The sequence below is a fragment of the Eumetopias jubatus genome, unplaced genomic scaffold (genome assembly GCF_037043125.1).
Source record: "Eumetopias jubatus isolate StellerSeaLion01/CBP00866 unplaced genomic scaffold, mEumJub1_p1.0 scaffold_6, whole genome shotgun sequence".
NCBI lineage: Eukaryota > Metazoa > Chordata > Mammalia > Carnivora > Otariidae > Eumetopias > Eumetopias jubatus.
Window position 1 is genome coordinate 13,083,837 of NW_028274812.1, and position 25,926 is coordinate 13,109,762.

A 25,926-nucleotide genomic window follows, 5' to 3' on the forward strand; every position below is an offset into this window, starting at 1 on the left:
GTGGGATAAAGCTGAGAATAAAGTAACTGGCTCCATTTCCCCTTGCCCCAGAAGTGAGGCCATTTCCTTCCCAACTCCTCTGGCTTTGCCTACCTGCCAACATTCTGGGTTGGGCACCTTCGGATGCTTTGGGCCTTTTGTTGCCAAGGTCCATCTTAAAGGCAAGATTCATGGGACTTTGTGGCCCAACCCATCCCAGAGTCCAGAGAACTTGGCCCATATCCAGAGTTAAAATGAGAGATAATTGCTCTTAGACACTGGCCTTGAAGATCCAACAGGGAAGGCTTAGTTTGAAAATGAGTAAAAAATGAAAATATATACATGGAGGGCAAGTTTTTCACTGCAGATTAGAATGGATGAAGCCGAGAATGAAGTGACTAGCACAATCTCCTGGTAGACTCGCTGTCTTTGGAGAAAATAACATCGGGCTGGTGTTTAGGGCATTAAAAAAAAAAAAAAAGTTACATTGTCACAATGTTACCTAAAATACGAAGCAAAATAATTTTGCCTTGAGATTTTTAAAACGAGGAAGGTTTAATCGCAGAGCAATACTGATGCAAATCATTGAAAATGAACAGAACATGCAGATCCTACTTTTTTTTCTTTTTTAAGTGTATTGTTGCTCACACCGAGACAGACTGTTCTGCTACCAATAGGACCCAGGCCTCACCCAAGCCAAAGGGCTCTCCAGGATGCACGCACGCTCTACAACCCGCTTCTTGAAAAGGAAGGTAGGGCCCGGGACACTCCGACTGTTTGTGCGAAGGTCCTAGAGAGGGAAAGTAACCGGAGTCGGCCTTTTCGGGCGGAACCACCCCCTCCCACGAGTTTCACTGGGTCCTCGGCCCCGCCCCTCTTTTATTCCGCGAGCAGCGACCCGAGCTGAAACTTTGTAACCCGAGCGCGCTCGGCCCGCGCTCCTCCCTGCCCAAGTCCAGCCCCGGAGGGAGGTGCAGGAGGTGGGACCTGCGGCCGGGAAGGCTCGGGGACGCCAGCGCACGCGGAGCGGAGACCCAGGGAGAGCACGCCGCGAAGAGGAGGAGCTGAAGCGGGAGCGGAGCGCGCGGCGGGAGAGCCGGAGGAAGTGGTGCGGGCCATCGGCTCAGTCGAGCGGCGGGGAGCAGCTGGGCCCAAGAGTCCCGAGCCGAGCCGAGGCCAGGGGGCCTGGGTCACGGTCCCGCGTCCCCGCAGCTGCCGTCGCCCAGGAGCGGCAGCTGTGCCCGGGCTCCCCGCGGCGGCGGGAAGGGGGTAGGAGGAGCTGCAGCTGGACGGTGGCAGCTGGAGGAGGAGCCGCGCGGCTGTCCCGTGCGCCCGGGAGGGGGCCGCGCTGGGATGACCCGCTGACCGCGGCCATGCAGCCTTGACGGGACGCTCCGGCGCACGGGGACCAGCTGCGGGGCGCGCCCTCTCGGGAAGGGGCAGCGGGCCCTGGTAGCAAGACTTAAACCGTCGACTTTAGCCTCGCTGGGAGCAAAACCGTTTACCATGGAACCCGTGACCAAGTGGAGCCCCAAGCAAGTGGTGGACTGGACTAGAGGTGAGCGGGTCTGGGGGTGGGGGCGGCGTGTCCAGCCCAGGGATGGGGCGGGCGGGGAGCTGGGGTAGGGGGGTTGCCCAGCCGCTCCTTCAGGCGAGACGCGTTGAGAGCGTTGCGCGGTGACAATGCAAACTTCTTCGGAGCGGCTTGTGCACACCTAATCCTTGTGCCTGCTTTTGGGGGTGCGGGTTGTGGCAAGCCGCGGGGAGCCCCATCATGAAGCCGTGGAGTGGAGATGGCCTCTCTATGGAGAGTGAGGCTTGGGGGTGCCGATCTCGGGACTTGCCGGGGAGGACTCTGCGGGACCGGGAGGACTGGGTGCGGTGCCCGGCTCCTAGGCTGCCCGTCCGGGAGCGGAGAGGCACAAGGCGCCTTTGTGTGGGTGGCTCCCCTCGGACCTCGTAAATGCCGCCTGCCCAGAGTAGTTCTCAAGCATGACGGGGCGGTTGGACAGGTAAAGGGAGACTCCGGCGGCTCGCCGAGCCTCTGTTTTTGTTGGAGGAGGCGAGAGGGCAGCACAAGAGAACATTGAGGCGTTCGCGCCGGCGAGAAGCCTTGAGCCAGACTCCCCGGACTCGGTGACTTGCTCGGGAAGGTGCCAGTACCCCCTGTGGCGCTGCATTTTTAGGCCACGTTTAGACCCTGGGAAGAAGAGATCTGTTTAGAATAACTGTCCTGAGTTGTACAGTATTTGGGGTGAGGGAAAAAAAGCGGGGAGGGGATGGAGCAGGGATAGAAGGTCGTACTCCCGAGTGGTCTGGCTTGCTTTTTATGACTCCCAGGACTTCCAGGGAAGAGTGCTACAGCTTCCTCAGCCTCTTTGTACTCTTCCAAAGAAAAAGCCCAGAAAACCAACCGCTGTTTTCATGGGTTCCTCATCCCCCTCTCAGCTTATCATCTCTTTGTTTCAAGTTACTATTTTTTTTTTCTTTTTTCTATCTGCTCTTGCAGGTGAGGAATGGTGTCCTTTCCCAATAATAATAACTAGAATTGTATAGCGCTTTACAGTTTGCTAAGAACTCTCTCTCTCTTGTTGCCTTTGGTCATCACAGTAAGCCTGTGAGGTAGGTAATACTGGTAAGATCAGGTCATCTTTCCAACTGTCTCACCCATGGCTGGGGCGTAACGGAAACTGGTCATCTCTACATCTCATTTCTCATGCCTGCATAGTACACACGGACCACGTGGAATGGGATGTTCTAGATATATGGGACATTATGGGATGTGTCAGTGGGGAATGCCTGATCATTTCCACCGGGAGCAGGAGAGGGATACACTGCTGAGAAGAACTTTGTCCAGGGACCTAAATTTCCTCGGTTCTTATTTAAAATGAGGATGAAAACAACACAAATGTGTGCGTTGGTGACTAGGTTTGCTCAGGTAAAGAGTCAATAGCATTGCCAGTGCTTGGCGCAAAACATTAACTTAAAAGCTGAAAGTTCCCAGGCCCTATTTTGCAATGGGGTGTGTTTCCCTGTTCAAGATACCACCAGATTCCCCATCGAGTGACTTGGCGAAGACTGAGTTGGTTGATTATTTTACCTGTGTGTCTGTCATAGAAGCAACTCAAGAAACGGATGATTTTCAGCCATTTTTGACCTCCAGAGCTGTTCTGTCCAGTGGGGTAGCTACTAGCATGTGGCTCTTTAGCCCTTGAGGTGGGCTGGTCAGAATTGTAATGTGTTGTAAGATATACACATGTGAAGACTTAGTGCAAAAAAGAAACCTGAATGTATATTATCTCAATTTTTCATATTTACTACATGTTGAGGTGACTTTTTTGGGTATATTGGCTTACATGCAGTTTAAGATTAAAATTAACTTCACCTGTTTATTTTTATATTCTTAATTGTGGCTCCTAAAAAGTGGAAAATTACACACATGAGTCACATTTGTGGCATGCAGTATATTTCTGCTGGAGTCAAGAAAGGGTTACAGTTTATCACTCTTTGGTTTTCCTGAGCCCCTGCCAGCCTACTTGATAATGTACAACTAGAAAAATGGTAACAGGCACACAGGAAGATTATGGAGTGAGATCTTCCCACCCTCAAGATGCATGTCTTTTTTTTTTTTTTTTTTTGGTCCCTTTTGGGATTGGGAGAAGAGAAGTGTAAATTCACATCCTGTTATGTTTGTTTAGCATCTAAAAGGAAGAGCAGATTCAGAGGTTTGACATGAGATTGCTTTCATCTAGGAAAAGTTTCCTACTGACGTAAAAGAGCAATTACAAGTGGGTTCAATATCTTGGTATCAGGAGCACTGGACACTGATTAGGTTACATACCTGTGGTTAGCATGTGGCAACTTGATACAGAATACTTGTGCCCTTTTGGACCCTTAAGTACAGCCTCATAGAATGATCTGGATACTTTCTGTGTTAGAACCTAGAAAAGATAACAGGAGTAAGTGTGGCAGACTCTGAGACGGGAGGTTACATTCTCCCAAATTGCATGACACATTACTTGAATATTTCTCATAGTAATGATGTGAAAATACTGACTTTTCAATCAACTGTTGATTTATGCAAACTTGCTTGCTTATACAGCTATTTTTAGTTATCTTTGCTAAGCTCTCTAGGCAACCCCCACTTTATAAATACATCCTCCTGATAAGAAGTTCTTCATGTAGACTTTGCTACGCTCTGTGTTGCATGAATATGGTATGGTGATTGTGAGCACCATAGAAAGCCTTGGGTTTAAAACTGTCTAAACCTGACCACGGCTTACAGCTTGCCCTTTCTCTCGATCTGATGTTAGGAGGCAGGTGCATGCATTAGGAAAAAGAGTCTGTGTCTACAGAATGAATGAATTCATGTGGATTTTATTATTATTTTATTATTATAATTTTTGTGTGTATGAGTCTTTAGCTGTACTGTCACCAATTTCTTCATAATATTAGGAGATCCTCAGTAAATCTTAGCCGTGTGTCAGGCTCAGGTCTCCTGAGCGAGGAGACCTGAGTATTCACTCAGGTTCACTCTCATTTAACGCGCGTAACCACGTTTTGAGGTAGGAACTGATATTTCCATTCTGTAGTTGCATTCTGAGCACAGAAGGGTGCAGTACCCTAATCAGTGTCACACAGAGGGGGAGGGGCAGCAGCATTTGAGCCCAGGTGCCTCAGCTTTACTCCATCTTCTCAGGAGGTTCTCACTCTTAGAGCAGACCTTCAGGATTCCCATGATGTGTATTATTAATATCCTGTAGGTGGAGGAGAGTTGTCTGGTGTATGTGTGTCTTATCCTACCGATTTGGGAGGATTATTTGTAAGTCAGATTAATTCATAGTTCGTGACACCCTGCCTTTAAGTAATTCTAAAAGCTTTTGCAAAGCAAATGATCTTCAGATGAGAATAGGGTCAGGGGCCCATAAGTGAAAATCCAATTTATAGGAGTTTAACCAAATGGAACTGTTGATTTTCTCTCGTAAAAGAAGTCTGGAGATGGGGAATTCGGAAGTGGCTGGGGGCTCCGTGGTGCCGTCAGGGGCCCAGGCTCCTTCTGCCATCCTGTTGAGCCATTCTTAGCATGCGTTGCAGCAAATGGTGTTCATCTTCATACTTACTGCCACAGTGCAAGATGGCTCTTCCACCTCCAGTATCCCGTCTTTAGGAGGAAGGAGACTGGTGGTAGCCAAGTCTTCTCCTAGAAGCTCCGTCAGGTGACTTGGCTTACGTCTCAGTTGCCAGAACTATCACATAGCCTCATGCTGAAAGGGAGGTTAGTCACTGTAAGGGTTTTTGTGTTTTTGTGTTTTTTTTTTTTTTTTTAATTTGGGTCCATTGTGGCCCTGAAAAAATTGGAGTTTGTTCAGTGAGGAAGGGGGGGTGGAGAATAGATATTGGTAAGCAGCCAAGTAGTGTCTGACACACGGTAATTTATACGTACTGATCTTTATAGGTTAGTTCTCAAAGTAGGATACATGTCGTAATTTCCCACTTAAATCAAGCCCGTAGGCCCGCCCTGTTTTAGAAATGGCGTTCTGTTGTCATTCCTGTTCAGCTTTCTCAGGTCAAAAACCGTAAGTTGTGTGATGTCTTTGTCTCTAAGTTTGATTTAAATATTAGATGTTGCCTTGTAAAATGCAGTCACCCACGTTGTGTTTCTGTTTTCAGACCCCTGGGGGGTGTCTTTGACAAGGAGGAAGGACCACTGATTTGTCCCAGAAGTGCCATTGGTCATTGATTGGCCTGGCGTGGACAGTCTCTCAATAAGTGTGTTGTCAAGTGAGCACATCTCTAATGCCCAGCGTTAGTGCCAGAACAGAAGCCTTTCTGGCCAGCTTCTTGCTCCTAGCATGGGTACCATTTCGCGATCACGAACCAAGAGTGAAGGGGTTTCTTGCTTCAGGTGTGAGCCTGTGGGATTCGGGGCATTTGCTCATTCTCTGTAATCTGGCCACAGGCGCTGTTCTTCCCTGTGATGTCTGTTAGTATGTGGGACATCAGCAGTCTTAAAGTGCCTCGTTGTTTGGTCCTGAGGGGCTGGAATTTCAGTGTTACCTGTAGAGATCTGGTGCACTGTAGGTCGACTCCAGGCTTAGACCCGTAGGTCCCTCTTGCTGCCGTCCACACGGAGGCCAGCTCTTCCTGCAGTCCTGATTCCGGTTAGTTTTTCTGTTCCCTGTAGCCTCTTTGGCCAGTGAAAAAGGAGGTCCTTTGCTTTTGACAGTTGTACATCTCCCTCGTGGGTCAGAAACTCTTTTTATTCCACTCTCTTCATGGTTCTCCTCTATTTCCTGGGCTCTCGCCGTAGAGTTATCATAATCCTAATAATAGAAAAACAGTTATTGAAGCATTTATTGTGTGTCAGCCACTGTGCTAAGTGCTTTATTTTGACTCATATAATTCTCAGAAAACCCATTCAGCTGTACAAACCATTACTAACCCATATTAAAGATGGAGACACTGAAGCGGAGAGAGAGGGAGAGAGAGAGAGAGAGAGAACTTGCTCAGGGTTCCGTATTTATAAGTGGTGGTGCTCGTAAACACCCTCCCCTCCCCCATGACTTCATCAGTTCTGTGGTCTGTGCCAGGATAGTGGAGCTCCGTGGTGAGGGTGGGCTCTGCAGTCAAACTCGGGAGCTGTATCCCCGTTCTACCCCGGATTGTGTGGTCTTACGAAAGTTCTCAATAAATTACCGCTCCTTGTTTTTATTGCTTCCTCTCTTTTATTCTGTAGCTCCAGGTCACACATTTTCCTCTCTGAGCCCTCAGGTCTGTCATAAGGCTGACTCCTCCATTCATCGTCACCAGTCAGTACCCAGGAGACTTCCCTGCCATTTGACAACCACTCAGAGGACCCAGGGCAGGGTTTGCAGCTGATCAGGAAGATTCTTGGTTAGCTGAGTGATAGACATCTTTTGCCAGTATCATGAACCTTCTTTGGGTAAATAAATCCAAACCATATTATCTCAACCTTTTTTTTTTTTTTAATAGTAACTGGACTTCCAGTGGACCCAGCCTTAGGGCTGGCTCATGCAGTCACACGTCGGCTGCTATCTGGCACCCAGTCCATGACCAGCAGTCCACATTACCTGGGAGCTTGTTGGAGATGCAGAAGCCACTGAATCAGAATCCGCATTTTCACAAGATCCCCTGGTGATTTGTGTGCTCATTACAGTCTGAGAAGCACTGCTGTGGCGCATAACTGCAAACCCATTTTTATACTCTGTTGGTATGTTCTGTGGTCTGATCTGACATGGGCTCAATCTGTTTTATTTAAGCCCTTAAATGATGACACTTAATTTGAGGATGCTTGACTAGGCCACTAATTAAAGCAAAAAGGCAATCTTAGTGTGTGTACTTATATTTATAAGCACCACCTAGCAACAGCATCAGGTAATTCTCTGCACGCTAACGAGACATTTCCCTTGAGATTTCTTACCTATGTTTTGGGACTTGAAGAGTTCTCCTAACAGTCTTTTTTTTTTTTTTTTGGTGTGTTGTGTTGTTTTGTTTTTTAAAACAGGTAGTAAGAAGGGAGTTGTGGGGTGGTCCGTGGGCACGGTGGTTGAAGTGTGTTGTCGGGATCATCAGGTGGACATGGGAGGATGAGGTGGGCATTTGTGACTGACTGCACAGAGTTTACCATGATGAGCAGATTTTGCAGAAAGACTTCACTGTTGGTGGAAAATGACACAGAATGTTATTTTGGGAATAAACAGAGTAGTTCTCAAAATTGAAAAGTGTGTGCCGTGCCAAGGCCAGGTGTCTTGGTTCTGTCTCCCTAGAGACTGGGAATGACCTCCTCATGCTCGAGCCTCCCCTGGAAGCCTCCCTTTCTGTGTTCACACCATTGCATGGAGCTGTGGGGGCCTCTCTTCTCTGTCTCACACTCTGTGTCGCCACCTCCAGTTCTGACCCTTCCTAGCCTGTTGGGTTCTAGCTCTGGGACATTCTTGTTCTCACTTTGATTTCCCATTTTGCTCTCCTTTCGTGGTATTCCTAGAGTTTTCACCCCAGGCTTAGCCATTATGTAAGCTTCTGATAAATAAAGGAAGTTTTATTCACATGAACTCTGCAGAGTTCTTCCATGTTTGTTCCTTTCTGAGTCTTCACAAGCCCCAGAGATGTGCAGGGAAGGCATCTCTCTGTGGCCGATGAGGACATTTTGGCTTATGGATGTTAAATGAGTTGGCCAAGGTCAAAGGCCAGGAATTGGGACCGGACTCCCCAGGCTTCTGTTCTCTTGTTCCGTTCACTCCAGACCTGGTTCCTCCTCTGGCCAAGGTGGGTGTTTTCTGTTTTTCCTAATTGGCAAATGTGGGAAGGGGCAGCTGCAAAGAACTTCTGACTTTTGTGTTTCCTGATTATCCCCTTAGGACTTATATTCATGGGACATAGGCCTTTTCTTTCTTGTTTCTTTCTTTTTTCAATTATACAGCCTAAGCAGGACCCTGTGTATTTTAAACCTGGCCCTTTAGCCTTTGAGACACTTAACCTCTAGTTATTTATTTTATTGTAGTTTGTTGATTGTGTTGTATTGTTTCAGAATGCAGCTCAGTGGTGGAATGCATCATTTCTTTTTCTGACACTCCTAATCTAATTTTTATTTTGAGTGTCATGTTGTAGTTTTTTGTCTATAATGCAATTAGTATTTCTCTTTGGTAGAATCATACACAGAGACATACACACACACACATATAAACACATTTCCTGCTTGCCTTTGATTATTCACCGTGGCTTCATTTTAAATGCTTTAAAAAAAAGATTTTATTTATTTATTTGTCAGAGAAAGAGGGAGAGAGAGCGAGCACAAGCGGGGAGTGGCAGGGGCAGAGGCAGAAGCAGGCTCCCCACTGCTCAAGGAGCTGGATGCAGGACTCAATCCCAGGACCCAGGGATCACAATCCGAACTGAAGGCAGATGCTTAACCAACTGAGCCACCCAGGCGTCCCTTATTTTATTTTATTTTTTTATTATTTTTTTAAAGATTTTATTTATTTGACAGAGAGAGACAGCAAGAGACGGAACACAAGCTGGGGGAGTGGGAGAGGGAGAAGCAGGCTCCGCCGTGCAGGCAGCCCGATGCGGGGCTCGATCCCAGGACCCTGGGACCATGACCTGAGCCCAAGGCAGACGCTAAACGACTGAGCCACCCAGGCGCCCCGCATCCCTCATTTTAAATGCTTTGAGAGACAAGGTCAAGCAGCTGCAGTGAACGACATACAGGCTTTGGAATAAAATAAAACTGGATTCACGTTCTGTGTTTAACACTTAACTGGTTTGAAAGGTTGAGTAAATAGCTTCTGGTCTTCAAAACTTCCTTAGTTTTTTCATCTGTAAAATAGGACTGAAAATAACCAATACACAGGTTTTAGTTACAGTTAAAAGAGGCAGTATAAGGAATGTACAGGGAATGTACAGCATATAAATGTTCATACACTTATTAATGATTAATTCATAATAGCTCCAAGTTAATATGTAGTACAGTTGGATTTTATTTTTGTTTGAATATTTAACACTGTTGTGATTGATAGTCACCTTTCACATGTTTACTAATAACATAACAATTCCATCCTCCCTTTTTATTGGTATATCGGTATGTTAAATCAACTCCATTTTCTGTTTTTACCTCGTGTTTCCTGGGACACTTTTCCTTCATTTCCTTTGAGGACCTTAGAGGAATGTGGTATTATAGAACAGTTGTGGAGTAGCTTTCTTGGAAAGAGCTTAGGAGCAGGAGTTTAGGAGGAAGACTCATGTTGATGACAATTCCACCCCGCAGTAAAAAGAGTTTCTTAATTACTTAGGACCTACTAAGTTCCACATAACTGTTCTAGGTGCTAAAAATCCAGCTCTGTTCCAGGTACAGGCATCCAGCTGGGGTCCCTGCTTTAATATGGGGTTGACAAACAACAATAACAACGACCACAGCAAAATAGACCAACAGCCAGTGCTAAGGACCTGAGGTGTAAATGAATTTGGAGTGTTTGAGAAAATTGGAAGTGTGGTGGAGTCCTGAGGAGCAGGGATGGTGGTGGTGGTGGGGAAGGGGGGTGGGGTGGGTAGAGATGGCGTGAGAGAGATGCACAGAGGCCGGATCCTTAGGGTCTTACAAATCAGGTCAGGTGTTGGCAGTTTCTTCTAGTTGTTGTGGAAAGCGGGGGAGTGACAAATTTGATTTGGATTCTGGGGCAGAAGTGAATTTAGGGAGTCCAGCAGGCATGCATTATGCTCTTCTGGAGATGATGGGATTTTGGACTAAGGTTTTGGTGGCTCCAGCATTTGAGAAGCCAAGTTCTAGATAGAGTCGGTTCATTGATAGATCATTTTGAAATTTTATATTTGAAATTGTGATGTATGTATATTCCTGTTTTTTTGTTTTTTCCTTCCTAGAGTTAGGAGGGCTCCCACCCTCCCCTCATTCTGATTACTCTCTTGTCATTTAAATAGAGAGCGGGATCTGTCTTTTTGCCTTCACATGCTTTGTTCCCAGTATTGTTCTTTCCTGGCACATTTTGCTGGGAGCTACAGTTTCTGAAGCTGTTTATTCATCTATGAATAGGGGTTTTGTGAAAGTGGACATAGCCTAGTTTGTTTTCTTTGACATCAGATGGCTGATTGAACAGTTTTTAACCTGGGATCAGAAGGGCAAATGCAGTTGTGTTTATTAGAGCAAAACAGTTCCTTAGAATGCAGATCAGTAGGTTGTAAAAGCTAGAAAGCTTTCTGTAGGAACCCTTAAAGAGTGTTTGAGTCAAAGGAACCCATGGATAGATCTGATTTAAAATATTTTTGCTCCATTGAAAGACTATCCTACTTGTGTTTTAGAAAAGAGAGCCACCATGCTTTTGGTTGAATAGATGTGTATTGAGGAATTTTCAACAGGTTTAGAGTTGAACACATTTTTAAGCACTTAATGCATTACTTATCAACAGGGTAGAGTGGGAGAGAAACGAAGGTAGGTGGGCTTATAGGAGAATAACCTGAAGCTTACTACACACACCTATTCTCCCTTCCCCTCAAGAAGAAAATCTGTCAGCCCTTTTAGAGGACAAACCCCCATGTGTTATCTATCAGAAAAGGCAGTGATTATGATAATCTGAATCATGCTTTCCTGAGGAAAACCTTTTAGTGAAAGGAAACATTCTATTTCCTATTTTCAGAGATTTGCAGCAGAGGGGAAATTCAGTGCTTTTGGATTTAGTAGTAGTAGTAGTGTGTGTGTGTGTGTGTGTGTGTGTGTGTGTGTGTGTGTGTTTCTAACTTGAACCTGTGTTAACTGAATAGTCTTTCATGTTCCCAGAGTAATTTTAAATTACAGTGTTTTAAAGGGAGTCAAGTCAAACTACCTGGAATATGATCTTTGAGATAGGAAAGCTGGCTTCCTATGTAGAGTAGACCAGACTTCATATAATACCTGTTGAAGTTGTGAGCACATTCTTAACATGGATTCCAGCTGGAGTCCCACACGAACCACATACAGGTAACATGGCTGTGAGAAGTGACTCTACGCTAAAACCAAAACTGTTAGTAATAATATGGAAAAATACCACAAATACTCCCTGTTAGAATATGTCTAGAGACCTGTAGTATGAAGTGGTTTGGTTATAAGTACCCCTGAGCCAAGTTGGAGAATCTTACAGAATGCTGATTCGTGAAGAAAAACCCATTTTGGATGTGGGGAGATTCTTCATTCTTACCTGGTATCATCTAATCTGCACACACAATGAGCACCTATAAATATATGAATATTGGGCCTGACTCCTGGCATTTTTAAGCTGGTATTTTCTTGAGACCCTTTCCCAGTCTCATACATGTGGCACCCCCCCGCCCTGAAACATCTCATCATTGTTGTTCTTGAACTTAATTTTTCAGCATCAGCATCAGCTGGGAGCTTAAACATGTAAATTCCAGGGCCCCATCCCAGACCCACAGAATCAGAAGTTCTGGGGGTGCGACCCAGGAAACTGCATTGGATCAAGTCTTTCAGGAGATCCTGCTGCTGGCTAAAATTTGAGGACCTTTGGTTTATACCGCTCATGTAGAACATTCAAAAATCAATGATTTAAGGAAGACTATCCCCCGTAGTTCCTATCTACAGTTGGTTTTTAACTAATACATAATGATCACTTAGAAAGGAGAGCTTTTTCCAGTAGGAACGGTTGTTACGGATTTCAGTGGATGAGTTAATGTACCTCTGTCTGTGAGTGTCCTTTCCACAGAGCGGGCAGGGGAGGGTCAAAGCTGTTACCCTGTGGGCTCCTAACCCGTTGCTCTACCCCAGACCCAGGGGATTCTTTTGCTGTGAGTGCTCAGCCCCCGGAAAACACAGAAGAGGAATGTTTCATGGTCCGAGGGGACCTGTTTAGGTTTCGAGTGGAATTTCCAGACTTTGCTCTAATAGAGGAGCAGAATGTAACACCCCTTCCTCCATTCCATTTTGAGAGAGGGTGGATCCTTGTCTCTCACTTAGCACTCAGGTTTTGCCTTTGAACTGGGCAGGCAGATGCAAAGAGAAGTGAGGGAAGGAAAAAGCAGAGAAGAGAATTCCTCAGAGCAGCTCAAGGTGAAAAGCTCTTTTGTCTGAGTACATGGACACCGAGTCAGTGCAGGTGGAGTTTGGGGAGCCCCTCGCACCCCGGCAGTTGTCCAAGGCCAAGAGAGTCCCAAATAGAAAAGGTACTACAGAAATGAACACGAAGACCAGGATTGGTACTGGGACTTGCAGTGAGAGTTGCAAACTCAGAGGCCTAAGGGGGCCAGGCAGGCAGTGTCAGAAGTGGAAATGTAGGCGTATGTGAGTCAGTAGGAAGTGGCCAAGAGTGTGGCGAACCCAAAGACACATTCGTTGGCTTAGTTTCTGATGACTAGATCTGCAGTTTCCAGATCTTCTGATTTTTGTTGTTTTGTTGTTTTCACAATGAAGCTGGAAATCTGGCATTGCACGTGACATTTCCCAGTTTTTAGAAAACCGTTTACGGTTTTTGTGTGCCATCGGACACACAAAATACATCTGGGGGTCAGCTTGTAATTCCCTCTGTGGGCAGTCATGGTCAGGTGTTAATTGCCCAAGTGAGAAACTTACCTATAAGTTGTGAATACAATGAGCTCTGCAGTAATTCATCAATTACGTAGCAAATCCGTGTGTTACCTATAATTTCATTTTGCAATTTAACTAGTTCCATTATTCCTGACATTGCAATATGTAACTCCATGCAGGTATTGTTAGGTCAAAAATACCAATGCTTTAATGGACGTAGCAGACCATTAGGTAGTTACTCTTCAGTGAGAAAACAGGGACTTGGCTTCTCTTGATTGAGCTTACTTTGCCATTGGCTGTGTGGGATTGGCCCCTGACAGGCACTGTTCCTGTACAGAAAGATTTCATTCATACATAAGTTCATTCCTTTGTACAGAAAGATTTTAAAGTAGGGTATATGTTGCAAATTTTTGTGCTAGTTTGTGGGGTCCTGTTTGATTTAGTAAGTTAACAGTTGACTTAAGATCTATCTTCTTATTCTTTTTCTTTTTTTTTTTTAAGAATTTATTTATTTATTCGACAGCTAGATAGAGAGCACAAGTAGGCAGAGTGGCAGGCAGAGGGAGAGGGAGAAGCAGGCTCTCCCCTGAGCAGGGAGCCGGACATGGGGCTCAATCCCAGGACCCCAGGATCATGACCTGAGCCGAAGGCAGCCGCTTAACCGACTGAGCCACCCAGGCACCCCCTATCTCCTTTTTCATGCTAGGGACAAAAAGATGAGTCAGTTATAAATGAAGCCTGTTGTCAAGAAGCTCATGGCTTAGTAAGGAGGTAGCAGTTAGCAGGTGACACTGAGTTTCTGTATGTGCTAGGCCCTTGCTAGGACTTTTGTGAATTAATCTTGTTTAGTCTTCAAAATGCCCATTTGACAGTGGCACTTTCATTGTCTTCATTCTAGAGTTAAAGAAACCAGGCCCTGAGCTCTCTCAGGTTGTGTAATAAGTAAATGGGGTTCGAATCAAGACACATTTGATTCTAGAACCTGACCTGTCACCCAGCTTCTCTTTGGTAGGTACCGATATAAGTTGGATGGTAATAAGTTTTGAGGGCAAGGGAAAAACATTTATGTTATTAACGGTATGATTTGAATTGACCTGTGTAAATTTAACCTGTAATTTCACAACCCAATTAAAAAAAATTCTGGAGAGAACGATATCTGTTTCTTTTATTACGATTATTATTTTTAGAGACAGAGTGTGTGTGTGCAGGTGTGCAGGGCAGTGGGGGGAGGGGCAGAGGGTGAGGGAGAGAGAATCTTAAGCAGGCTCCACGCCCAGTGTGGATCCTGACGTGGGGCTCGATCTTGCAAGCCTGAGATCATGCCCCGAGCTGAAATCAAGGGTCGGTCGCTTAACTGACTGAGACACCCAGGCCCCCCCTGTTCTGTTTCTTTTTAAAAATACTTGATTTGGGCTGTTGTAAATGGGGAAAGATGGATTTTCAAATATATTTAATAGGGATGAAATAACCTTTGGGTAGTCAATGATTTTAGGTTCTGGTTTTCTCATAAGCTACAATTCTGAGATTGTGTGAATATACATTAAAAAAAAGAGACTGAAAGGAAGTACATTACAGTGCCAGCATGGGTTATCTCTGGATGATAGAATTAAAGGTGGCTTTTATTCTCTTTTACCGATGAAGAGAAATGATTTTTCTCTTGTATTCAGAGCCATGGCTACTCTCTACTTGGCCTCTTGTCTTCAGGATGTTTGGGAATCAGAAAAGGTGCAAAGAGCAACATGCGGAAGAAGGTTAGATGGGTTTTCTTGCCTTTTCAGGATCTTGACACCGCGAGTTTTGGCTGCCTTAGCAGTTCTCTGTTAGCATCAAACAGCTAGCCAGTCTTTTTTAGTTTAGTTTTTTTTTTTTTTTTTGTCTTGTGTAGGCTGGTTTGTCCAGCACAGCCAAGTATGTCCAGCCGTGTTATATGAATGCAAGACTTTAGGAGCACTCAGATTTTAGTGGGCATAAGAGTCACTAGTACGGACCAAATGGTCGGTGGCCCTAACTGCCAGAGTCTGCTAATGTCGTAGGTGGGGGAGCCACATATTTAGAAGGCAGCCCTGTATGTCTTTTGCTGGTGGTCTGTGAACCACAGTTTGAGAGCCGCTGACCTTTAGGAGCTTTGCTCTTAATTCACTGGGGAAATAATAGAAGGGTTTGAACGGAGGCATGGTGCTGCTAGAACTGTGGAAGGTGGGGAGGACTCTGAGGGGGAGTGGTTAGGAGACCTACTCTAAGGGGTGTTTGGGGTCCTCAGTGAGAGCCGAGGAGGCCTGAACTAGACCAGAAGCCTTGAGAACAAAAGCAGAGAAAAGAATGGTGAAAGAGGTACCACCCAAGAGTGGACGGGGAGCCCCAGCAGGGTCTGATGTGTGAGTGGTAGAAGGGACTTTCATGTCCAGGTTTGGTGGCGCAGTGACTTCACATGGCAGTGCCAGTCATCTGTGTTGAATTCTGGGAGGAGCTGTTCTGCAGGTTTAAGGGTGAACACACCTTATAGATACCAACTTCAAAAGCTCTTCCCATTTGTAGAAGATGCATCTTGCATGATGTACCAATGTCTTGCATGATTCAAACCCTTAAGAAAACACAGTGCCCTCTCTTATTACAGCACTATGATTGTCTCATGTTTTAATGAGGTGTAAATATCATGCAGCTTGGCACATGAAACGTGTAAAAATAGGATAGTGTTAGCTAAAATTTAGGTCCTCATACTTGAGTGTGAAATGATGCAATATACATGAATATGATACCTCGAATTATTTCTGTATGGTGCATTAAAGGGTATGTGATGCAAAATAAAATGGGAAAGTTTAAGAGTCCTATAGGACAGCATGTAAATGGAGATTCAAAATCAGTGCTGATAAATGCACAATTCACCCTGGAGTCGTCCCTGAAGTTTTGTCCAGTGCTTAGTGAGATAAGCAGTTTTGGTTAACATGCTTGGTCGAAATTGCTGTGTGGATGGGGGAGCTCATTCCTGAGATTAGTGCCTTTTTTGGGCTGCCAAAGCAAGTGGGTGAGTGGAAGGACCAACCTGGAGACAGCCAAGGGTGTGTAGGGCTCTTTAAGGGCCTGGCACCAAAGGTAAGGGGTGACAGGTCCTCCCGCAGCAGGTATGATACGGCCCGTTTTCTTATTCATCGTTGGCCCATCGAACCCTTAGAAGTAGGCATGATTTCTTCTGTGATTTCCTTCAGGTAAAATTAATGAGTTCTTTACTTAATAGGATCAGCTGTAAAATCATAGGTTATTTTTCTTAGAACATCTTTACCAGTGTTCTGAATGGCTAACATTTCTATTAAAACTTGTTAATTTCCCATCTGTGGTTTTTATATTAGTACTGACTCCATTTACCTGGTATTCTGTAATGAAGCTACTTGTCTTTCACATGCATTTTAGTTCTGGAAGGGAAATTTTTGATGAAGTACTGTGTCACTGGGCCACATCAGGAGAAATAGAACTCTAACTCTTTGCCTTTAACTAACTCTTTGTTAACTAGAGTGCCCTGTTCACTGGTACTTCCACAAAGTCCGGTGAGGGTTCGTAGTCACCATGCATTCATTCAAAAAATATTTATTGAATGCCTACATTGTGCCAGGCAGTGTTCCAAGAGCTGAGGATACAACAGTGAATAAAATATACAATAGTTCCTATCTTCCTGGAGCTGCTATTCTAGTAGGGGTAGATGGAATATAAGTAAAATTTGGCATATACTGTGGGGAGGAGATGCATAGTGGATGCAGGGAGTGAGGATACAATGTGTGGTAACTACGGTGACCAGGGAGGGATTTCAGTGAGCAATGAGCCAACAGGTGGAGGAATGTTTCGGCAGAGGAAACAGCAGTTGCAAATGCCCTGAGACAGGAGAGTGCCTGACGTGTTGGATAAGCAAGGTGCCTAGTGTGGCTGGAACAGAGTGAGCAAAGGGAAGAGCAGCAGGAAGTGAGATCAGAGATTGAGATTGGAGACCAGATGGTGCAGATCTTAGAGATCGTTATACACATATGGCTTTAATTTGATGTTTGGGGAGCCATTGGAGGATTTTGAGCCAAGGAGTGCTATCAGACTTACATTTTAAGGTTACAGTGGTTGCTGCGTTGAGAAGACAGAAGTGAGCAAGAGTAGAATCAGGGAATAGGATGCTAGGACAGCAGTTGTGTGAACGACGACACTTGCACCCAGTGGGAGCTGTGGCCACCACGAGAGGTGTTCATGATCTGGGTGTTCTAAAAGGCCAGTAGCATTTATTGGGATATTGGATATTAGTGTAAGAGGTTACGCATCAAGTGTTTGGTCTGGGGGATGTGGGAGGAGATGGTTAAGGGAATAGTCAGATTTTAAAATTGCGGTGTGTGTTAGTTCCCCAAGTGAGGCAGGTGGTCGGGTGGATGTGTCTGGATTAATGGGGCAGGTGGGGACTGGCTCGAGACCAGACGGGTCACCAGATGAGTGAGCAAAAGACAAGTGAAGAGATAAGGAAACCTGGGGAATCCAATCTTCAGCAGTCTGGAAGATGAGCAACCAGGAAGATTGCTGTGAAGCCCTTGCCTCTAGCAGAAGACAAGCTAGAAGAGTTGCCTATAGCAGAAGGAAAGCTAGAAGAGGGTGGTCCCAGGGGCCAGTGCAGAAAGGATGCCCAGAAGGAAGGAGCAGCCAACTGGGCCGAGTATCACATGCGGGCAGAGAAGGGGACACAGAATTGACCAGTGTATTGAGCCGTGTGGAGGGCTGGACAAGTTAGTTTCAGTGGGTGGATGGCAGCGCGAGTCTGAGTAAATCCAAGAGCAAATGGGAGAAGAGGAGTTGATGTCTGGAGAGACCACCCCGTGTTAAAGCCTCTTCCTGAATGAATACAGCACCCGTTTATTCTCAGTCTGACTGAGAATACTGAATGCACGTTTCTTTTAATTCTTTAAAATCTGTACTCACGCTTTGAAATAGGTAACTGGTTACTATTTGATCAATATCTGTTATGCCAACTGGGTAACAGTACACTGTAGATGATGCAATCTCTTATTTTAATACTAACAAAGCCATTCATTTAGTGAATGACTGTGTACTGTGGCGTCCATAGAGAAGGGTTATTCAGGAGCAATTCTCTCTACCCCATTTCCCCCCATATTTTTCAGAAATGAAAACTTGGAAATTTGAGTAAATAGCTTTCTACCTGACTTCTGTGATATTCCATAGCTAACCCATTTAGGTAGGAAATGTTTGTTATAGGTAGATCTAAAACCTTGGGAGAATTCCTTGTTGCTGATGATTTACCTTCATATATTGTAAGATTTATCTGAAATACTCAGAATGCCATGAAATAATATACAAGTAGTGTCGGTTACAGCCTGTACATGGAGGCCATTTGTTAACAGGAATATTAGTGCAAATAGATAAAACAGTCAACTTTACATATAAGTTACCAAATACTTATTGAGTACCTGTCATAGGTAATGTCTCCTCTAGGTGCAATGAACAAGATGGGGTCTCTCGTATCTTTGGCACTTTCTATTGAGGAGAACACACAGACAGGTCCATAGGCATTTAAGCTACAGGATGTCCTAAGAGTGCAGAGGAGGAGTATTTCACTCAGATTTGAATGGCTGATGCATGAATGGCTTCTCAGAGGAAGCCATTTTCAAATCGAGATCTGTAGTATGAGCAAGAGGTAAGCTGGCCTAGATTAGGGAGGGGAAAGAAAATATTTGGCAGAGAAATGAAAGGCAAGAGAGAGCCAGGCATTTAAGTACTAGCTACTGAAAGAACTTGATTGTGCTAGATCTATCAGGAGGTGGAGTGAAGAGAAATGAGGCTGGAGAGGTGGTGTTTGGGGAGCAGGGCAGATCACCAGGGCCCTGTTTATGCCTTTGACCAGGTGGAATCCAATAAAGGAATTTATATCTTCGAGTGGCTTTCCTTTCTGGAGGAGGAAGTGTGTGCACTTGTATACATATGTAGTACACACATATGTATACTCACACACACATACATAAAACTCTACATATATGTGTTTATATTTTTTAAGGCTCTTATGTGTTACTTGATTCGGGATCCTGCTAGGGAGGCACTTACTTGATTGACTCTTAAGGAACATAGCATGATACTGGGTTTATGACCCAGAATGAACCTGAATCTCAAGAACTATCAGTTAAAGGCTCTGTGTGAAATTTACTTGACTTCCTGGGTATTTATTTCCCTTGATCTGTGAAATGTGAAACTGACTTTTAGCACAAGGAAACAAAAACTCATTAAAACAAGAAGACACTGCTAAAATCTTGATTTGAGTTAAAAATGCTGAAGTCTGGTGGTGGGAAAGAAAAGGGAAGGCAGTGAGGAACGGAGAGGAACAGAGCCTGCGGGTTGGGTGGGGCAGTTGGGAGCACAGAGGAAGTTAAGTGCTTGGGGGGGTATGGCCTGGAGGTCACACCTTGAGCTGTGGGTGTTATCACCTCCAAGCTGCTGCCCATGGCTGATTAATGATTAATGATTGTTTCTAGCTCAGCATATAATGTAGTCTTTATATGGTGAGCCAAAGCATAGCATAGCATTTGTAGGAATTTATTATCCAGAAGGGGTCAGAAATATTAGCCCAACGTTAGGAAAGCTCCTCCTCCCCAACCCCGGAAGGATGTCCCACCATTAAGATACACTGATCAAACGCCCTTTTCACTTTTAGCTTAGTGCAGGTTATTCCTAAATCTTGAAAGTATATGCTCTGAACAGTTCAGACCCAGACCCAGATGAATCACACTTGCTATACCAGATCCAGAAGCCACCACGTGGGTGTTCATCTCTGAGGTCCTGAACTCTGGAAGAACATAAAGATTGTACTTAAAACTAATGGGGCTTGATTATGGTAGGATGAAAAAAACCAAAGTAAGAACCCACCTCTGAAGGGTGTGGTGGCCCTTTCTCTTGCTTTGCATTGTTTCCCAGATTGTTGTGGGTGGTTGACGTTGCCACATCATTCCCATGGTTAAACATATACTCAGTTCTGGGAAAGTTTCCGTCCTCAACAGTCCACAATTATAATTCAGTGGAATGTGGTTTTAAAAATAATTGAACAAGGTAAAATTTTAGTTCTTAATAGTTACCATTTAAAAAACCAGCCAGTCTTTTTGCTTCCATTTCCCTCTTCTCCCCACAATGATTTCTGAGTGTGTGATGCCTTGGAGGACATCTGTATCTATTACTTTAATCAATTTAAGATCCTTCTCTGTATATTTTAGCAACCTGGAATTCTGTTTTGTAACTTCTTTTTTGCATCAGTGGCCTTGTTTTCCATCCTGAGGTTTGTTTTTTTGTTTCTTCTTCATCTGTTTTTTTTTTTTAAAGCCCTAGAATGCATATTACAAAAATATTTTATTAAGGTAGCATGCCTGTCGGTACCTTTTTCCTATTTCCGATTTTAAAATTAAGCTTAACTCGAGCTAATGTAATGTTTCAACTCTGCCACGGACATTCCATCTCCTAAAATCATGTTCTAATGAATGAAGGAGAAAAGGAACATTCCCTAAGACTGATAGCAAAAGAAAAAAAAAGTATAAGTGCTTATAAGCAACCTTAGGAATTCAGGGTGAAGTCTAAGGATCTAAGATAATCTATTTTATTAAGTGCAGTTGTGATAGATTTCCTATAAGTGATCAGTGAGGTGAAATCAATCTTTTATAATAACTTGTCATCAGAAGATTTGAGAACAATTTTGTGGGGTAAGGTAGGTAATTATGCTTGGTTATAACTATATATTATTATAAAAACATTTGAAGACTGTTTTTTCTTATAAAAGCAGACTACATACTGTAGATCTTATTGTAATTGTTTGCTTTTTCTGTAAAAAGTTATAATGAAAGTGACATATTGTTACAATAATCTGTAAAGAATAGAGTTGCTTTTTGTTTGTTTTTTTGTTTTTGTTTTTGTTTTGCTCTGGTTTGGTTTGGTTCCACACAGTTAACATTCTTTTTCTCTTTTAAGAAGATCATTTTCATCTTAAAGCCAAATGACAGATTAACATTTGCACTTGAGATGGTCAGGGATGGTATCTGTTTATTTTCTCAAGTTAGGGTCTGACAGTAATGGTCTTCGGTAAACACTTGATATAAAGAGGAAGGTAGAACTTGAAAGTCTCTCTAACAAAGTTGGAATTAACTTTTAAAAATCTTGGCACTCGATGGAATGTGTCTGCTTTGGGTGAAGGTAGGAGCGCATACTTGCAGTTAATTGCCCTACAAGAGAGGAGCCCTTGTTTTGCTCTTAAAGATTTTGCCTGGAGAGAAAATGCATTCATGCATCCATTCATAGTCTCCTCCTTCCTCTCTCTCTCTCTCTCTTTCCCTCTCTCTCTCTGTTATGGTTGTATAAATTCGTGTGTTTGTGTGTGAGCCATTCCCCATTCTAAAACATTTGTAACTATTTTCAGTATTGCATGGTGAGTGGTTAAGACTGGGGCTGACTGCTTAGGTTTGGACCCATTTTCCCTGGATGTGTGATGTTGGCTAAGTGATACACATTGTTGTAGTCAACTAGCTACTTTTCACATTTAGGTTCATGCTATTACTAAACTTTCACGGTTTATGTTGAGGGAGATCATGCAGGTAAAGCACTTACCACAGTAAGTGGTAAAATGAACTATATGGCATGCAGTAAGCGCTTAATAAAACGCCACCTACAGTTGTGTTGTTGCGTGGGCTACATGCAGGGCTATCCTGGGTCAGAATTTCACATTTCCAACAGAATAGTTTGAGATTAAACCCAGACACCCTGCCTTTTGTAAGGGGTGAATTACAACTCAGTGAGAAGGAAGGCACAGAGAAGATTGGGTCACATATTCTTTGGGGGGAGAGTGTTGCTATAAAATGGCATCGAAAAGAGGAGATGCCGGTTACACCTCTTGACCTTTAAAATGTGGGTGATTTCTTCCGTCTCTCCCCCTGGTTATTCCCCTAGCCGATTGTTCCGAGACTTGACAGGTGTGAACAGTGCAGTCATGGAGAGTCTGAGTGAAGGCTGTCACCAGAAGCCAGCCCCTTAAGTTTCTGTTTCTTCTGGTATCGCAATTAATGTCCACGACTTACTACATTTCCTGTGTTAGGAGGGCTTTTGATAACTGGTGGGGTGACAGCAACCCTAGGGTGTGTCCCTTGGTATAGTATGTATTCTGCTGAGTAATAGTCTTCTGTCATCATCGGGCCCAACAGCCCCAGTGGAAGGCACTCTGTCTCACCAAGCCCAATTAAGAAAACCAGCCAGGTTTCTTCTTGGCAGCCAAGGAGTTATTTCGTAAGATCTGCTCCTGTAAGCACTGTGGGAATAGCTGTGGGGATGGTGATTTACTTCTCTCCTTTAGTTACCAGAGTTGCTTCCCTCCACTTCAAAATCATAGAAAGTCACGTCTCAAAGGACTTTTAGGTGACATGTGCAGAGGGAGAGAGCAGGATCCCCACAGGTCTCAAAGAGGCAGCTGTGCAGGTCGGCACCTGGAGTGATTTGCAACAGGCTGTCAGCGGGCTTATGAGCAGGACTCATACCTGATGTTAGTTTCTGGAGGCTTGGGGTGTGTTTAGTACAAAGCTGAACAGTTGACCTGATATGCTTATCAGTAGAGCGAGTAGACTTTTTGTAAGGCATCTTTGAGGCAAGGGGAGAGCCTTTTTTTTTTGTATTTAGTCTTCGTGTACCTGCTTCTGGAACAGGATTTCAGCAGTGATTAATATAGGAAAGTTGTCTTAAAACTAGAGAAATCTGGGAGCTCTTGGGTGGCCTAGTCAGTTAAGCATCAGGTCACGATCTCAGGGTCCTGGGATCGAGTCCCGCATCGGGCTCCCTGCTCAGCGGGGAGCCTGCTTCTCCCTCTCCCTCTGCCCCTCCCTTCCCTGCTTGTACACTCTCTCTCTCTGCCTCTCAAATAAATAAATAAAATCTTAAAAAAAAAACTAGATAAATTTGTATTAGCCAAAGACATCCTTTTCCCGCTTGAGAAACGGGCACATAATTTCTTCTAGATTAGTTTTCCACTTAATTGTATTTGTTTGATTATGTTTACATATTACTTTTAAAAAATATATTTGTAAGATACCTACACCGCTCCCCATGCTCCCATTGCCGCAGTTTTAGATTCTGTGTAGGGAGATGCAGTCTACTACTCATGGATTAATGCAGAGTGTATTTTAGATGTTATCAATTCTCAAACTTGTACACTGAACTTAAAAGATGAAAAAAAAAATTCTTAGAAAACCCCGTGAAGAGAGATTTAAAATCCATGCTGATCGGCAGCACTGTCTTCAGTGGAACTGCCAGCCTTGCTCTCTAAGAAAGCAGGCGCGGCGAGCCAAGCTGAAAATCTCCTCCAGAGGCCTGGAGCCATCAGTCCAGGTGAGCCAGTGGGCCTGTGTGTCGAATCTCCTGTCTATTTACAAGCCTTGAAGACCCAGGGTTTGCTGTCGTATTTCTTGGCTGCTTCACTTTGCAACAGATGTCTTTGCCTCAAATTCATAGCAATTTACTTTTATTTTCAAATTTTTATTCATTTTATTTGGGGGAAGGGATAAGGGAAAATCCTGTTAGGTTCGAGATCAAGGAGACCAGAAGGCTCCCTTGTAGTGAAGAAATAAGAGCTTAAATTAAGCAGTGCCGAGATGGTAACCCTGTTTTGGTTTGGGAACAGGAAGACGGCCTGTTTATTGGGAAGAGTGGGCTCTTTCTTGACTTCTGCTGGGCATCTAACAAGGCAGGGCGTTTCTCTTTGGACTGTGGCTCCAGCACTCTGATTTCTGTGCATTTTCCCCAGCACTAACTGGAATATTGAGGGACGGTGATAACTTAGATTATGCGGTCCACATACATGGTCTTTGAGCGAATAAATTGTTTCATGTCCCAGTTAAAGAACCAGTGGCCCAGAGAGTTACACAGCTGAGATGCAGTGGCGGGACCCACACCAGAACTGAGTTCTCTGTACTTCCAGCCCAGAATGTTTTTGATCACACTCTTCTCCCAACTTCCCCCTCATCACACCCCGGCTCACTGTCCTGGATGTTTACAGCCTTGTAGGTGCTCCTTCCCACCTCCCCAGTGTGGGGCATTACAGTCCTTCTGTCTGCACTGCAGTCCAGATCAATAAGCCTGTGGTCATCACCTGTGATATGCTAGACTCTGGGTCAGCTTTGGGGATCCAGTGATGCAGAGTTTCCAGTCTGGCAGTGCTAATTAGTGTCAGCACTAATTACTACACAACATGGTCTGGTACTTTCAGTAATGGATATGGGTATAGGTCTTGGAGCCGTTCAGAGGAGGCACAGAATGCATTTGTGTGTGTGTGTGTGTGTGTGTGTGTGTGTGTGTGTGTGTGTGTGTGTGTAGTTTAGGGGCCGGTTGTTTGAAGATGGTTTTACGGGATAAAGGGGAGTTTGCCAGCCAGAGGGGAGTGGGGTGGGGCCTTCTAGGTGAAGAGATTTCGAAAACTAAAAACCGTCCACTGGCAGTGCTGGAGGGTGGAGTTGGTAGTGGGCTCACGGCAGGTTGTGGAAATCAAGAGGTTGTACTCACATTGTTCACCTTCTCCAGGCTGTTTCAGAATGGAGAGAAGTGGTTGAAGGTTTATCGGTAGCCTTCTGTTTTCTTTTAAGCCAGGGAACATTAAATGTCTCTGAATATGGTCGCTGGTGTGAATGCATGTGGGCTGGCAGGTGCCTAGAGGCTCCTGACAATGGCTTAGGTGAATCAGGGCGGAAGGTTCAGGAATAATGCTTCGCCTTTGACTCGGAAATAGAAAGGCAGCAGGTTCTGTGTGGAGCCTTCTTGCCCTTCCTCCAAGTTGCCATTGGGGTGAAGGTGTGGATGCAGATTTCAGCTTCTGGAACCAGACAGAACCGCCTTGCAGTTTTCACGGCCTTGGAGGAAGCAGATAGCGGATGATAGGAAACAGCTGCTGTGAACGACGCTGGCAGAAATGCAGCCTCATGGAGCGGCTTGGTAAGCACGAGAATATTAATGCACAGTCCTCCCCGATAAGACCTTTGGATGCTATGAAATGTGATTTGTTTTCATACATTTACTCCTCCCCCACCTTGTCCTTCTGTTGCCTGCAGATTTTATTTTTGTTTGTCCGATAATATAGAAATACTTTCTTGTAAAAAAAAAATCTAAACAATATAACTCTAGATCATTAGAAAAGACTGTTGCTCTCTCTGCTAAACCCTCCCATTTTCCAGAGTGGAGTGTGAGCACCTCCAGAACCCTTCTGAGGTGTTTGCATATATTTTTATACATAGTCATAGATAATTATTTTCTTTTCTATAAATGGATTCATGTGTAGTTTGAATCTGATTCATATATATATATATTTACATTTAATACGCTCTTAAAGGTTTTTCCATATCACTTTATTTAAATAAACCTCAAACGTTTTAGTAGTAATTTTTATACAGTCAAACTTAATTCAAATCATTAGTAATTTAGGACTGGCTGGATGAAAATCTGGGTGCCTCTTAGGAACAGGAGGGTGTCATGGCCCACCTGCATTGGTGTTGAACAGCGGATTCAGGATGTTTTATGGCAGGCTGGCTGGCACCTGGCAAAATATCTTGGGTCAGCTTGACAAGAGAGAATGGATCTTTTGCTATGAGAGTTTATTACCGTGTCACCAGTTCTGCTTCAAACAAACATTTGGTCCTTTTTTATGTCAGGATATTAAAGTGGAAGGTGGCCTGATGGACAGTCTCGGAGATCTCCAAAGACGTATGCAACATGTGGAACTTGTACCTTCCTCCCAGGCTTGCTTCGTAATTTTGCAAAGCCTGTTTAAGAGAGATTAGTCAGTTTTTGACCCAAAGGGCAAGGTCACTTCTGTGAATTTCAACGCTGGGAAGTAGAACCTAGAATTGATAAGGGGGAACCCTTTGGAAGGGGGA

General features: G+C 44.3%; 1 protein-coding gene across 2 annotated transcripts in view; it reads left to right on the top strand.

The window, feature by feature from the left end:
* The first annotated feature begins 1,265 nt into the window (after positions 1 to 1,265).
* The window catches only part of CNKSR3 (CNKSR family member 3), an 89,602-nt gene continuing 64,941 nt past the window's right edge, over positions 1,266 to 25,926 (top strand). For both annotated transcript variants that reach the window (XM_028103394.2, XM_028103393.2), the window contains exon 1: positions 1,266 to 1,537. In XM_028103394.2, the coding sequence (XP_027959195.2) occupies positions 1,486 to 1,537 (52 nt within the window). In that variant the 5' untranslated portion in view covers positions 1,266 to 1,485. The remainder of the gene's footprint in view (positions 1,538 to 25,926) is intronic.